At 50.5% G+C, this 13363-nt stretch overlaps 1 protein-coding gene across 1 annotated transcript; it reads left to right on the top strand.

Annotated features, from left to right (window-relative positions):
• Positions 1-141: 141 nt before the first annotated feature.
• Positions 142-12827, top strand: P3h3 (prolyl 3-hydroxylase 3). Its single transcript, XM_005338322.4, has 15 exons — positions 142-1313; positions 2231-2383; positions 2741-2942; positions 3031-3162; positions 3665-3801; positions 4258-4347; positions 5678-5730; positions 5850-5917; positions 6034-6158; positions 8685-8786; positions 9115-9265; positions 9516-9633; positions 9742-9817; positions 11998-12138; positions 12293-12827. Exons 1-15 carry the CDS (start codon positions 420-422, stop codon positions 12455-12457), a joined length of 2607 nt encoding a protein of 868 aa, XP_005338379.2. The 5' UTR covers positions 142-419; the 3' UTR covers positions 12458-12827.
• The last annotated feature ends 536 nt before the right edge of the window (positions 12828-13363 follow it).

Genomic DNA, 13363 nt, shown 5'->3' with positions numbered 1-13363 from the left:
CTTCAGTGTCCAGTGTACTGTGATGGCAAAGGGTATAGTCAGAAGTTGGGGGTGGAGTGGGGCATGGAGTGCAGTAGCAGGGGACAGTGGCACAGAAAGACACATGGAGAAATCATCACACAAACTCCAACATGCAGTCCTAGCAGAGAAAAGTACTAACATATGGTGCTGGAGCACTGAGAGAGACACTTGTGTTTGTTGGTCTGGGGGTGTAAGGGATCTTTGTTCAGATTTGTGAAGGTGGTTTTAGTGTGTGGGTCCATCCCCAATGCCCCAACCTGCCTGCTTCCTCAAAATCCATCCAGGGACTCACCTTCTGAGCAATAAAGGTTTGGGGCCTGAGTTGGTATCCTAGGCTTGGAGTTACCCTCATCCAGACTGCATTCTAAAGCTTTTTCTCCAAAGGGGTGAATTGGTACATGAGAGTGTGGGAGGTGTCCACACTCCTTTTCCTGGATACAAGAACTGAGAACACAGCTCCAAGTACCCTCCACACTCTGGGCCACAAGCATGGCATCACCGGGTCCTCCAACGGGCGCCAGTTCCCCTCATTCTGTTCTCCTCTCTCCATTTTCCCTTTTTCACCCACACTAGCCCCACTAATCTTAAAGACCTGTTCCCCCACTGCTCACTTGGCTCTCTCTGACTTCTCTCTCCATCTCTCATTGGCCTCCCTCACGGCCTCGTCAGGTCTCTTTGGCCTCACTCATTCCTTCTCTCTTCCTCTCCCTCCTCCTCTCCATCTCTCCTTCCTTCCCCTCCCTCCTTTCCCCCTTTCCTCTCCCTCCCTCGCGGCTGCCGGCGGCTCTGGCACCATGCTTCGGCTCCTCCGGCTGCTGCTGCTACTGCTGCTGCTACCTCCCCCGGGGTCCTCCGAGCCCCCCGGCTTGGCCCCGCTCGTCCCGGGGGCGCCTCCCCAGGCCCCCGACTTGCTCTACGCGGATGGGCTGCGCGCCTACGCGGCCGGGGCTTGGGCGCCGGCTGTGGCACTGCTGCGGGAGGCGCTGCGAAGCCAGGCGGCTCTGGGCCGCGCGCGGCGAGACTGTGGGGCTAGCTGTGCCGCGGAGCCGAGTGCCGCGCTCCCCGCCCAGCTTCTCCGCGCCCCAGAGCCTGATTCCGGGCAGGAACGCGCACTGGAGTCCTGGGAGCCGCTGCTCCTCCGCGCCGCGCTCCGCCGCGCTGAGTGCCTGACCCAGTGCTCTGCACGGAGGCTGGGCCCCGGGGGCGCGGCGCGGTTCCGCGTGGGGAGCACGTTCCGGGACGCCTTTCGCCGTCGGGAACCCTACAACTACCTGCAGAGGGCCTACTACCAGGTGCGGGAGCCGCGAGGGTCCTACCCCTTCCCAAGTTCCTGTCCTACTTGGAGCTGACCAGAAGAGAGAGGATTGCTAGCGGGTGTAACTCTGGGTGGGACGGACTTCTACCTTTGGGTAGGTCCCGTCAAAACTAGGGCAAGGACTAGTGAAGGTCCCAGGACAGCCAAGGAAGTGTGGGAGCCAAGTTGGATTGACGGTGGAGAGGTCATGAGGCGGGGTGGGAGTGGATCGAAGATAGAGGGAAGAGGTCTGGTGTTTTAGTTTAGTAGGCCTTATTGAGACCTACATGGGGCGAGAGCGCCTCTTCTAGAAATGAAAAGCAGAGGGCGTGGGGGCGAAACCGGCCAAAGGATGGGAAGTGTGAATATGCGTGTGTGTTTGGTGGCGGTCGGGGTAGATTGAGTGTGAGTGTTTGCTGGGAGTAGGAGGGAGCTTCGTAAAGGTTAGAAAAGAGAGGCAAGACTGAGGGCCCCTGAAGTCGGCCTCTGGGGCCCTTCCAGTGGACACCGCTCAGCAGCCACCAGGACAGTAGCTATTGCCTACGTGGCTGGGGGAGGCGGGGGCATTGGTTCCACACACCTCAGCTCAGGGTCCTAGAGACCTGCGGATTTTGCTAATGGCTCAGGTCTCTACCTTGCCGCCTAAACTGAGACCAAGTCCTCTCTGACAACATCCCACCTACTTCAAAGTTTTCAGACCCCTTTTTCTTTAAATACCAGTTTCCTGAGAGTCTCAATATTCTGGCTTCTGCGGGTATATAGGTTGGGAGGTGGGGCAACTGGGATGGGCCAGAGTTTCATAAGGCTCTTAGGCAGTCCTAGAGTATGTGTCTGGGGTAGGGAGGCTGGCCAGGGGACAGTGATCTGACACCTCCACTTATGGGCTCTGATATCCCCATTCCTCTGTCTTCTCAGCTGAAGAAGTTGGATCTGGCAGCAGCTACAGCACACACCTTCTTTGTAGCAAACCCAACACACCTACAGATGAGGGAGGACATGGCTAAGTACAGACGAATGTCTGGGGTTCGGCCCCAAAGCTTCCGGGACCTGGAGACACCCCCACACTGGGTGAGACCTTCAGCACCACCTCTGTTTTGCCACAAACCTTTGACTGCCTAGATACACAAGCCTCATTGGATTGTGGCCCAGTGCAGTGTGGGCATCAGGTGATCTGGATAATGGTTATTAGTGGCCCTGGATAGAGAGTCCTTCCTAAGAATTTAGTTTCCCTCCTTGGTGGTCACTAATATCTGATGTTCTAATAGTTTGATTCTGAGGCTATGACTGTTCTTCCCCAAGGTTCAGTTGGACAGGGAGTCCATTCCCCAAATGAGATCAGTATGCCTCTCCTTCTTTCTACCTCCCAATCTTGTTTGGTATCCCTCTTCCCCCAGAATCTCAGGTGACTGCTCCTCTTCCACACAGGCAGCCTATGACTATGGTCTGGAGCTACTGGAACGCCAGGAAGCAGAACTGGCGCTGCCCAGGCTGGAGGAGGCCCTGCAGGGCAGCTTGACTCAGATGGAGAGCTGCAGGTCTAATTGTGAGGGGCCTGAGGAGCAGGAGGAAGTAGAAGAGGAGGAGGAAGGGGCCAGAAGCCAGAGGGGCCTCTATGAGGCCATTGCAGGTAAGGGGAGGGGACTGTTTGAGTATAGGAGGGGCTGGATGCCAAGGAGCAGCAGGCACAAGCCAAATGGCTCACATGTCTTCCGCAGGACATTGGATTCGGGTCCTGCAGTGCCGGCAGCGTTGTGTGGCAGACATAGCCACACGTCCCGGTCGAAGTTTCCCTGTCCACGACTTCCTTCCTAGCCAGCTGAGACATCTGCATGAGGCCCATGCTCAGGGTCAGTTGGGGAAGGGTAGGCCCTGGGATTGAGTGGGGTTGGAAACAGACAAGAGTGAAGATTTGTCTCCGATGATATCCTGAGCCCCATCTCTCCCTCCCATCTGTCTCTGGATCTATAGTTTTACTGTCAGGGGCCATGGGGACCATCACTTCAGGAGGAAGACTCTTAATTTGCTCTCCTTCTTTGGCATCTTCATGAAAAGCTCAGGAGATGGTTCAGAGAGCTCCTTCTACCCTTGCTTCCTCTCACCTCCCTTTGCTCTCTCTCCTTTCTTCCTCTTCTTTGAACTCTGCCAGCAAAGGTATGTTTGGGTACGTTTCTGAAAGAAATGATAGGTGGGTATATTTGCCAGACAGACTGGGGGCTCTTGGATTTGTTCAGATGGTCCTGGGAGACCACCTTCTATAGCTCTGTCTCTGTTTATGTGTCTTGTTTGCCCTGCCCAAGGGTCATTGTTGTTCTCAGTCTCTGTTCCCCTCCCCCATTCCTCCATCTTCAGTGGGGAATCTGACTAAAGCCATGGAAAATGTCCTGAGTGTCCTACTCTTCTACCCAGAGGATGAGGCTGCCAAGAAAGCTCTAGCCCAGTATCAGGCTCAGCTGGGAGAGCCAAGACCTGGGCTTGGACCAAGAGAGGTAACTCCCTTCCCTGCACTTACCCTACGTGGCAGCCCTAGATCAAACAAATAGACCTAAGAAATAACCTGGACACTCCATCCTGGCCTCTTACCCAAGTGCTCTAGCCATCAGTGGGAACCTGAAGTCCAACATCTGATTTCTGCTTCAACTCTCTGCTCCCCACTTCAGACTGCTTTGGAGTCCAGCTCCCCCCATACTCTTCCCTTAACCTCACTCCTCACTCCTGCCTGCCTTGCCTTCTCTCTCTCCTCTCTCTCTCTCTCTCTCTCTCTCTCTCTTACAATTACACACACACACACACACATACACACACACTCCTTTCCAGTTTGAGCCCAGATCTCTGAAGTCACTGAGGAAGGAAAGTTGAACCCATAACCAGAAGGAGCAGTGAAGGGCTCAAGGAGTGTCCAGGCCTTCACTTCCCTTCTTCTTGTCCTCCTCTACCCACCTCAGGACATCCAGCGCTTCATCCTTCGATCTCTGGGGGAGAAAAGGCAGCTGTACTATGCCATGGAGCACCTGGGCACCAGCTTCAAGGATCCTGTGAGTAATGCTGTTTTCCCATCCAGCCCACCCCGTTATGCTGCCCAGGAGGGAAGGAGCAGTAATGGCCTACATTTATATGTCACTTCTGTTTGCAACAGTCTTCCACTTTTCCGTAGCCCCAGGAGGCTAGGCGAGGGCTGTCATCTTACTTCCCCAGGGACAGAGGCAGAGTGCCTGTAGTTAAGGGCAGCTTTGGGGTTATGCCAGGCTAAATGTCAGTCCTTCCTCGGCCACAGGCTCTGAACCTCAACTTGCTGTGGCCTCAGTTTCCTTACCTGTAAACTGAATGATCACACCTGTCCCAGAGGGCTGTTGAAGCCCTGTCATATGATATAAAGCACAGAGTGCCATTGCTACCACTTACCTTGCCCTCCTTGTTGTTATGAAGGGATAGTGAAGGGTGGAGGTTATCTATGGCTGATATGTTACCATAGAGCGCAGTTCTCTATTGATTTTTTTTTCCTTTGGTACCAAGGATTGAAATCAGGGGCACTCAACCACTGAGTTACATCTCCAGTCCTTTTTTGTATTTTTTTATTTAGAGTCAGGGTCTCACTGAGTTGCTTAGTGCCTTGCTGTTGCTGAGGCTGGCTTTGAACTTGCAATCTTCCTGCCTCAGCCTACTGAGCTGCTGGGATTATAGGCATGTGCCACCACATCTGGCTCTCTATTGACTTTTTGAGGACTGGAATGTAGCTCAGTAACAGAGCACTTGTGTATAAGGCCCTGGGTTCAATCCACAGCACCAGAGGAAAGGAAGAGATTTTAGCTCTAATAATTATTTGTTGGGGATCAGGAAGGAAGCTGTTCTGTGCATTATAGGGGGTTCAGCACCTTGCCTGGCCTCAGTGATGTCAATAGCACAACTATAGCCCCGAGTCACAACAATGTTCCTTGCTTCCTCTTAGAACTCCTAGATAAAAGCAAGGGCAGTGAAGCTGGTTTAAATCCTACTCTGTTAATTACTAGCTGTATGATCTTAAGCATATTACTTGACCTCTCTGTGTCTCAGGGCCTATGACAAGAAGGGCCCATTAGCACAATTTGTTTCATAAAACTATTGTGAATCCTAAGTTCCACTTCCATGTATAAAGCTCTTAGGGTACCTTACAGATAGCAAGTGCTATTAAATTGTTTTTATTGCTATAGAGTTTGGTCTAATGCCCAGGGTACTACATTAGATAGCCCTTACATTGAGATCAAGGCTTTTTCTACTTCTGCCTTCTCCTCCGGAAGCAAGAGGACCTTAATGTGATAGCTTGGATTGATTGCAGGGATCCCAGGGGCTGGACTTGTTTGGTGATAGCACTTTTCTTGACTGTCACAGGATCCTTGGACCCCAGAAGCTCTCATCCCTGAGGCACTTAGACAGAAGCTCAGGTAGGAGATACTCTGTGGTGGGAGGCACCTGGTCTTGGCTGGAAGGAGATGAAAGGGGTGCTGGGAGGCTGGGTCTGGACTGTCCTATGCATGCGCTGAGCATGTTTCTCACCCCTGAGAGAGGATCAAGAGAAGAGGCCTTGGGATCATGAGCCTCCACAGCCAAAGCCCTTGACCTACTGGAAGGGTGAGTTCCTTATGGTGGTAGGATACAGGAGCTGGAGGGTCTGGGGGCTGCCAGCTGCTGCTGGGCTTGCCCCTCAGAGATCCTCAATGACCTGTGCCCTGTCTCTTTCCTTGCAGATGTCCTTCTCCTGGAAGGAGTGACTCTGACCCAGGATGCCAGGCAGCTGAATGGATCAGAGAGAGCAGTGTTGGATGGGCTGCTCACCCCAGCTGAGTGTGGGGTATTGCTACAGCTGGCCAAGGTAGAAAGACCCATGAGTGCAGCCTGCTGGTTCGGGATCTTAGTCACAGCTTCCTGCTCCCTTGCCCTTGGCCTGTCCCATCCCTTCTTTGGTTTATTCTAATTCTCCACTGGGGACTGTACTAGCCACTGCCTCTTCAGTGGAAAAGGCACCACTGATATGGGATGGATGTTCTTTAAAAATGAATTTTGTCAGAAATTGATAGGAAGAACAAAAGAAAAACACAAAGGCAGCCCAGTGTAGTGTTACACTCCCAGCTACTTAGGAGGCTGAGGCAGGAGGATTTCGAGTTCAAGGCCAGCCTCTGCAACTTAGCAAGACCCTGTCTCAAAAATAAAGCCTAAAAAGGGTTGGAAATGCAACTCAGTGGTTAAGTTCTGGGGGCTCAATCCCTAAAAAAAAAAAAGAAAGAAAGAAAGAAAAGAAAGAAAGAGAAAGAGCAGTGCTAGCTGTTGCTATTGTCAGGCTATATATTATCAAGAGGTGGTAAGAGAAAAGGGAGAGAGCCAAAAATGAAGACCTAGGGACAGTGAGGGCCTTTTGCCCCCTAGCAGGGAGTTGGGACTTTATTGTTGGCTGGCGGACAGCTGCTAAAGGATTTCAGAGGTTGACTTCAGTGTTCCCATAGACCTTCCAAGTGCAAGTTCTAGCGTCAGCATTTTGTAGAATCAGTAGAGCTCTCTAGTGGCAGTGTGTAGAATGCAATGGGAGAAAAACTATGGAAACTTCTGGAGTGAGTCAAGTGCCACTGCCTTAGGTCTTCATTTTAAGGGAATAAAGAGAGAAAAGGTGAGAAATGTTCAGAACATCAACTATAGAGAAGTTAAGGACCATATCTGTGTGCAAGGTAGAGAGAGGAACGAGTCAAAGATAATTGTCAAGTGTCAGATCTTCTTTCTATTCTTGATCACATTTAACTCATTCTGGCCTCAGACCCTTTTCATTTGCTGTTTCCTTTGGAAAATTTTCCTTCAGACACTCAAGTAGTTCCTTTTCATTTGGATTTCAATTTAGATGCCATCTCTTCAATTAGCTGTCAACCCCTACCTGAGAAATTTCAATGTTGTAACTCTGTTTTAATTTTCTTCATAGCATTAATCATGTTCTGAATTTTCTGGTTTGTTTATTTACTTACTTATTTGTTATCTCAAAATAGAAATCTTATAAGAGCAGGGACCTTTTCTTATTCCCATTTCTCTCCCCCATGTCTAGAATAGTGACTGATACATAGTAGGTATATGTATACCTACTATATGCTCAGTATAAAAGTGTTGAATGAATAAATATAAAAATAGAAGGTTTGTATCAGACATCGTGGCACATTCCTTTAATCCCAACAACTCAGGAAGCTGAGGTGGGAGAATTGTATATTTGAGACCAGCCTCAGCAACTTAACAAGACCCTCTTTTTTTTTCTTTTTCTTGGTACCAGGGATTGATCCCAGGAGCACTAAAGCATTGAACCCTATTCCCAGCCATTTTTACTATTTTATTTATATATTGTGATTATTTTCCTTTTCTTTTTAATTTTTTTTTTTTTTTTTGAGACACGGTCTTGCTAAGTTGCTATGTCTGGCTTTGAACTCTAGATCCTCCTGAGGTGCTGGGATTAGAGGCATGTGCCACTGCATCCAGCAAGACCCTGTCTTAAAATGAAAAAGGAAAAAGGATGTGGCTCAGTGGTAAAGCTCCCTGGGTTCAATTCCCAGTACAAAAAAGAAGGTTTGGGCTGGGGATGTAGCTCAGTGGAAGATCACTTGCCTAGCAGGCATGAAGCCCTGGGTTCCATCCCTAGCACCAACAAATAAAATAGAAGATTGGGTAACTAGGAGGTCTCACAGAGATGAGATTTGTATGCTGGGGTAATATGGTTGTGGTACTTAAACTGAAATCCAAAAAGAAAACAGAAAAACAGATGTCAGAAAGTGAACAACCCAGTTATGGACATCCAAATAGTGGGTGACCTGTAGATGATGTGCTGAATGGTGGTTGGGTAATTAGCACTCAAGATCAAGAAGCAATGAAGACATAGAGATCATAGGTTCTCCAAAAAAATATATCAAACGGGAAGAGATCAGGCTGTCTTCCACCAAACTCAGTTTCCTCCCAGGACCTAGTCTTTAGACTTCCTGTTAGGATTCCACTTCCAGGAAGACCTCTCTATTCTCAGCCAATCAGGGATGAGTGGCCAAGCCCTTCCTGCCCCAGTCCACAGCTCTGCTTCTCTCCAGCTATCCTTACCTTCTCAGAGGCCCCTTCTCTACTGTAGGGAGTTCTCCAGAGTTCTAGGCACACATAGTTCCCTTGGAAAGTGGGATTTCAGACCTTTGCCAGGATATAATATTCCAGACAACCATGGTGATATCATTCTCTGGAAAAGGGCAGCAGCTCAGGAAAAGGAGCCACAGGGAACAAGGACCTCTAGCCTCTTCCAGGCAGTGGGAAGACCAGAGGGAAGGCCTGGAGCCCTATTGACAGTGGGTGGGCTGGGAAAAGTGAGTCTACAATGAGTTCCCTCTCTGTCTAGGAGGCAGCTGGGGCTGGAGCCAGGTCTGGCTATCGTGGTCGCCGCTCCCCTCACACCCCCCATGAACACTTTGAGGGACTCACAGTTCTCAAGGCTGCACAGGTGAGCAGAGGCACCCATGGCTCTGGAGAAGACTGGAGAAGAGGGTATGCAGGATGCTGGGCACCTGAGCTTGGGCTTCTGTGGAAGAACTCTCCTGGGACTAAGACTACCAGAGTCCTAGGCTGAGAGTTGAGAAAGAGGATGTTCCAAGACCTGGGGACCTGGGGTGTTGCCACAGAGCTGATAGAATGAGCAGTTAGGGTTGATGGACAGAGATGATTGCTGAGACTCCAAACCCATGGGTGGAAAACAGTGGAGATTAACCAGGGGCTAGGGCTGGGACCACCATTCATTGCTTCCCTCCTTTATTATCCTTTTTCTGCTGCAGCTGGCCCGGGCTGGGATTGTGGGCAGTCAGGGTGCCAAGCTGCTTCTAGAGGTGAGCGAGCGTGTGCGGACCTTGACGCAAGCCTACTTCTCCCCAGAACGGCCCCTCCATCTTTCCTTCACCCACCTGGTGTGCCGTAGTGCCATAGAAGGTAACTGCCAGGGACCTCCACTCTCCCCACTCTCAGGTCCCTGTTGAGTCTCGAACATTCTCAGCACCCCCAACTTGCATGGGTTTCTGTCTTCATTCTACAAAGACCCCAATTCCCCTGCCCAGGTGGGGGATGGCTTTTCCACCCAACGTGATCGCAGGAGCTGTAGGATACGTGTGGGTAGTGTGAGTCCACCGGGTGGTGAATGGCAGGAGCACAGGAGCATTCAGCAGATCCCTTTGTATACCAGGAGAGCAAGAACAGCGCATGGACCTGAGTCACCCAGTGCATGCAGACAATTGTGTCCTGGACCCAGACACCGGAGAGTGCTGGCGGGAGCCCCCAGCCTACACCTATCGAGACTATAGGTGGGAAGCCCCTCCAGGGAACAGGCAGGTGGGCACGCAAAGGTCATCCCACAGCAGGCCTGGGCGTGGGTGGGAGTCTCACTGCCTTCTGTCATCTTTGTTCTGCAGTGGACTCCTCTACCTCAATGATGACTTCCAGGGTGGTGACTTATTCTTCACACAGCCTAATGCCCTTACAGTCACGGTAGGTGTATGTGTGTGGTGGGATGGGGGTTAAGGGGGTGGGGAGGTGGGGGAGTGGGTGTAACAGAGGACACACCTGTGGGGTCAGATTCAAAACAGAAGGTTCCCAGAGGCAAATGCAGGGAAATGGCTGGGGCCACCTTAACCCTTTCTCTCCCCGCTGCTGCACACTTCCTGGCCACTTGGCTGTGTTCATGTCAGGGCTCCTGACAGAGGTTGATTGAGTGCCCCCAGCAATCTCTAATTAGCTCCCCAGGCCTTACCTTCAGGGTTTTCTGTACCCCCTAAAAGAGGGTGAATATAGCCAGGTGTAGTGGTGCAGACTTATAGTTCTAGCTGCTCAGGAGGCTCACTTTAGGATCACTTGAGACCAGGAGTTGGAGAGCAGCCTGGGCAACATAGAGAATATCCCACATACAAAAAAGGAAGGGTCCCTCCAGAACCCCATGTCCCAGCTGGGTAGAGCAGTGTACACCTATAATCCTAAAGACTAAGAAAGTTGAGGCAGAAAGATCGCAAGTTTAAGGCCAGCCTCAGCAACTCGGTGAGACTCTGCCTCAAAAAACAAAAAAGGGCTGGGGATGTAGCTCAGAGGTAAAGCACCCCTGTGTTCAGTCCCCAGTACAAACCAACAAACAAAAGAACTCCATGTCCCTAGGGATTTGAAGAAATTAAAGTAGTCCTTCCTCCCCCATAGCAAGACAGGCATGGTGGTTAGTAGCACAATGTTGGGCCACCTGGACTAGAGTTCAGATTTTTTAAAAATGACTTTATTATTATTATTTTGGTACTGGGGATTGAACCCAAGGGTGCCAACCACTGAATCACACCCCCAGCCTTAAATTGTTTTGTAGTTGTAGATGGACATGGACAGAATGCCCTTATTTATATATTTTTATGTGGTGCTAAGGATCGATCCCAGTGCCTCACACACTCTAGGCAAAGTGTTCTGTCACTGAGCTACAGCCCCAGACCTAGATTTTGGTTTTTAATTTTTCTGAGGTTCATTTCCTAAATGGAGGTGATAGTAATAGTTCCTACTTTATTTTTTAAAATTTTTATTATAACCAGGCTTTGTGATGCATGCCTATAGTATCAGCAGCTCAGAGGCTGAGGCAGGAGGTTCACAGGTTCAAAGCCAGCCTCAGCAACTTAGCAAGACTCTAAACCACTTAGTGAGACCCTGTCTCAAAATAAAACATATAAGGGCTGGGGATGTGGCTCACTGGTTAAGTGCCCTTGGGTTAAATCCCTGATACAAAATATGTATATAAATTGGATTTATTTGGGGCTGGGGATATTGCTCAGTTGCTAGAGTGTCTGCCTTACATGCCAAGGCCCTGGGTTTCATCCTCAGCACCAAAAAAAAAAAAAAAAAGTGTATTTATTTACTTATTTTGCAGTGCTGGGGATGGAACCCAGGGTCTTGAGGGAATTAGTCAAGTGCTCTACTACTGAACTATACCCCACCTGATTGTACCTATTTTAAGGGTGATTATAAGAAGTGATTTAGATAATATATCTAAAAGAATGAGCTAGTGGCTAGTATTAATAAGCAATTTGTGAATGTTAAGACATAGCTCAGTGGTAGAGTGATTGCTTACCATGCAGAAGGCCCTAGGTTCCATTTCTAGCATTGCCAAATAATGATTGAATGAATGTTAGGTGGAATTATCCCCCTATTCCTAGGTCATGGAAATTTCTAGGTAGACACCTAGAAATGGGTAAGAAAAGAGAGGCTTTTAATTCTTGTCTAATCACCTTCTTCCTTCCTTACCCACCTATAATCCAGGCCTTTCTTGCAGGATGGAAAAATGCCTTCCAAAGTCCTATCTCCTTCTGCCCTAAGTCTAGTACCCTTATTCATACCCTCTGATATCTTTATACCCCGGGCTCCAGGGATTGGGCAGGAATGATCAGAGCACCAGGGGAAGGAACTAACAGGCAACCCTCAGTGGAAGCCACTGTACCCTTTGGCTCCCAACTTCTCTAGCCTAAATCTGGCCTTTTTGCTCCTGAAGTTGAGGCTCATTTCTCATTTGCCCAAGTCAGTCCTCAAATGAGGAGGGGAAAGTGATGACCATCCGAACCCCCTGCCCATGTCCTGCTCCAGGGAGTGAGGGCCATGTTCCCTGAGAGGGGTGGGCTGATCCCTGAAACTGAACCTGCCCTCACCCCCAGGCTCAGGTTCGTCCTCGCTGTGGACGCCTTGTGGCCTTCAGCTCTGGTGGGGAGAATCCCCATGGTGTGTGGGCTGTGACACGAGGAAGGCGCTGTGCCCTGGCATTGTGGCACACATGGGCACCTGAGCACAGGGAGCAGGTAAGGAGGAGTGGAGGTATGAAGGAAGGTGGTTCTCCTGGGGAGTGAAGGGTGGGCAGGCAGCCACTGAGGAGGCTCTCAGGAGGGTGAGATGGGGCTGAGATGGCCTAGGGAAGGTAAATGCAGGGGTCAGACTATCTTCCCCATCCCCCAGGAATGGACAGAAGCCAAAGAACTGCTGCAGGAGTCAGAAGAAGAGGAGGAAGAAGAAGAGGAAGAAATACCCAGCAGAAACCCTTCCCCAGAACCCCCTAATCAGAAGCTTCAGAGGGTCCAAGACAAAACTGGGAAGCCACCTCGGGTTAGAGAGGAGCTGTGAGTGGCTGAGCCAGCTTCTTGGGAATGTGACCACTTAACTTGTGAAAGGACCCAGGAGAAGCTCCCATGTGACATCAGGAAGAGAACAGCAAGATCTCTGTCCCTGCACTCCTCCAACTTGGAGATTCATGAGGGCCATCCCTCACTGGACTCAGAGGACACTGAACAGACAGCCTAGAACTCATCAGGCCTGAGAACTAGGCCTGAGCCCAGCTGATGGACCTGAAGCCCTAGGATAGACACAGGACACTATGCCTCCCTGAAAAGAAATGGCAAGGGTAGAAAACTGACTGCTTTCAGTGAGGAGGATAAAGGGAAGATAACCCACCCCTGTCTCCCAGCCTGTGCAATAAAGAACATGAAGATCCTCAGCCAGGGACCTGTCCCGTGTATCACAATTTCTGTGGTGGCTGGCCTGGGAGGAGACAGTTGTCTGGGGCTCTCAGAGTTGGGACTGTGTGAGCCTGTGATTTGTCAGGGAAATCTCAGCCACCTGCTCCCTCATGCAAATGGACCCAAGCCCCTGACAGCTGTTCCTTGGGCCTCCAACTCTAAGCCCCATCTTCCCACCCTGAACTTGGTTGAGATAGGGCGGGTGTGATCCCTCTGGCTTCTGCTTTCACAGTCCCAGCAGGGCCCATAAGTCTAGGGGGCAAGGAGGGGGCCACGCCCCATCCTGGAAGCTGGGGACAGGTTTGTCCTCTCTTGCAGTCCTTCTTCTGCCCAAAGAAAGGGCAATTCTTTCTAGCCTTCTCTCTGGATCCCCTGTACCTTTCTCCCTCCATAGGATCAGGCCCAGGGGCAGCTGGTTAGGGTTTGTTGAGAAGAAGGATTATCCAGATCAGTCCCTTCTAATCTCAGCTCCTGTCTGTACCCTCCCAGATTCACCCTCCTCTTCCCCCACCTC

Source organism: Ictidomys tridecemlineatus, chromosome 6 (assembly GCF_052094955.1).
Source record: "Ictidomys tridecemlineatus isolate mIctTri1 chromosome 6, mIctTri1.hap1, whole genome shotgun sequence".
Lineage (NCBI taxonomy): Eukaryota > Metazoa > Chordata > Mammalia > Rodentia > Sciuridae > Ictidomys > Ictidomys tridecemlineatus.
Note: the sequence above shows the minus strand (reverse complement) of the source record. Positions and strands in the feature narration are given on the sequence as shown.

Excerpts from the sequence above, each read along its gene's own strand:
- P3h3 (XM_005338322.4), top strand. The coding sequence starts at position 420 with ATGAGAGTGTGGGAGGTGTCCACACTCCTTTTCCTGGATACAAGAACT. Across the intron at positions 8,787-9,114 it reads CAGTTCTCAAGGCTGCACAG|CTGGCCCGGGCTGGGATTGT; the intron begins GTGAGCAGAGGC and ends TTTCTGCTGCAG. Across the intron at positions 12,139-12,292 it reads CACCTGAGCACAGGGAGCAG|GAATGGACAGAAGCCAAAGA; the intron begins GTAAGGAGGAGT and ends CCCATCCCCCAG.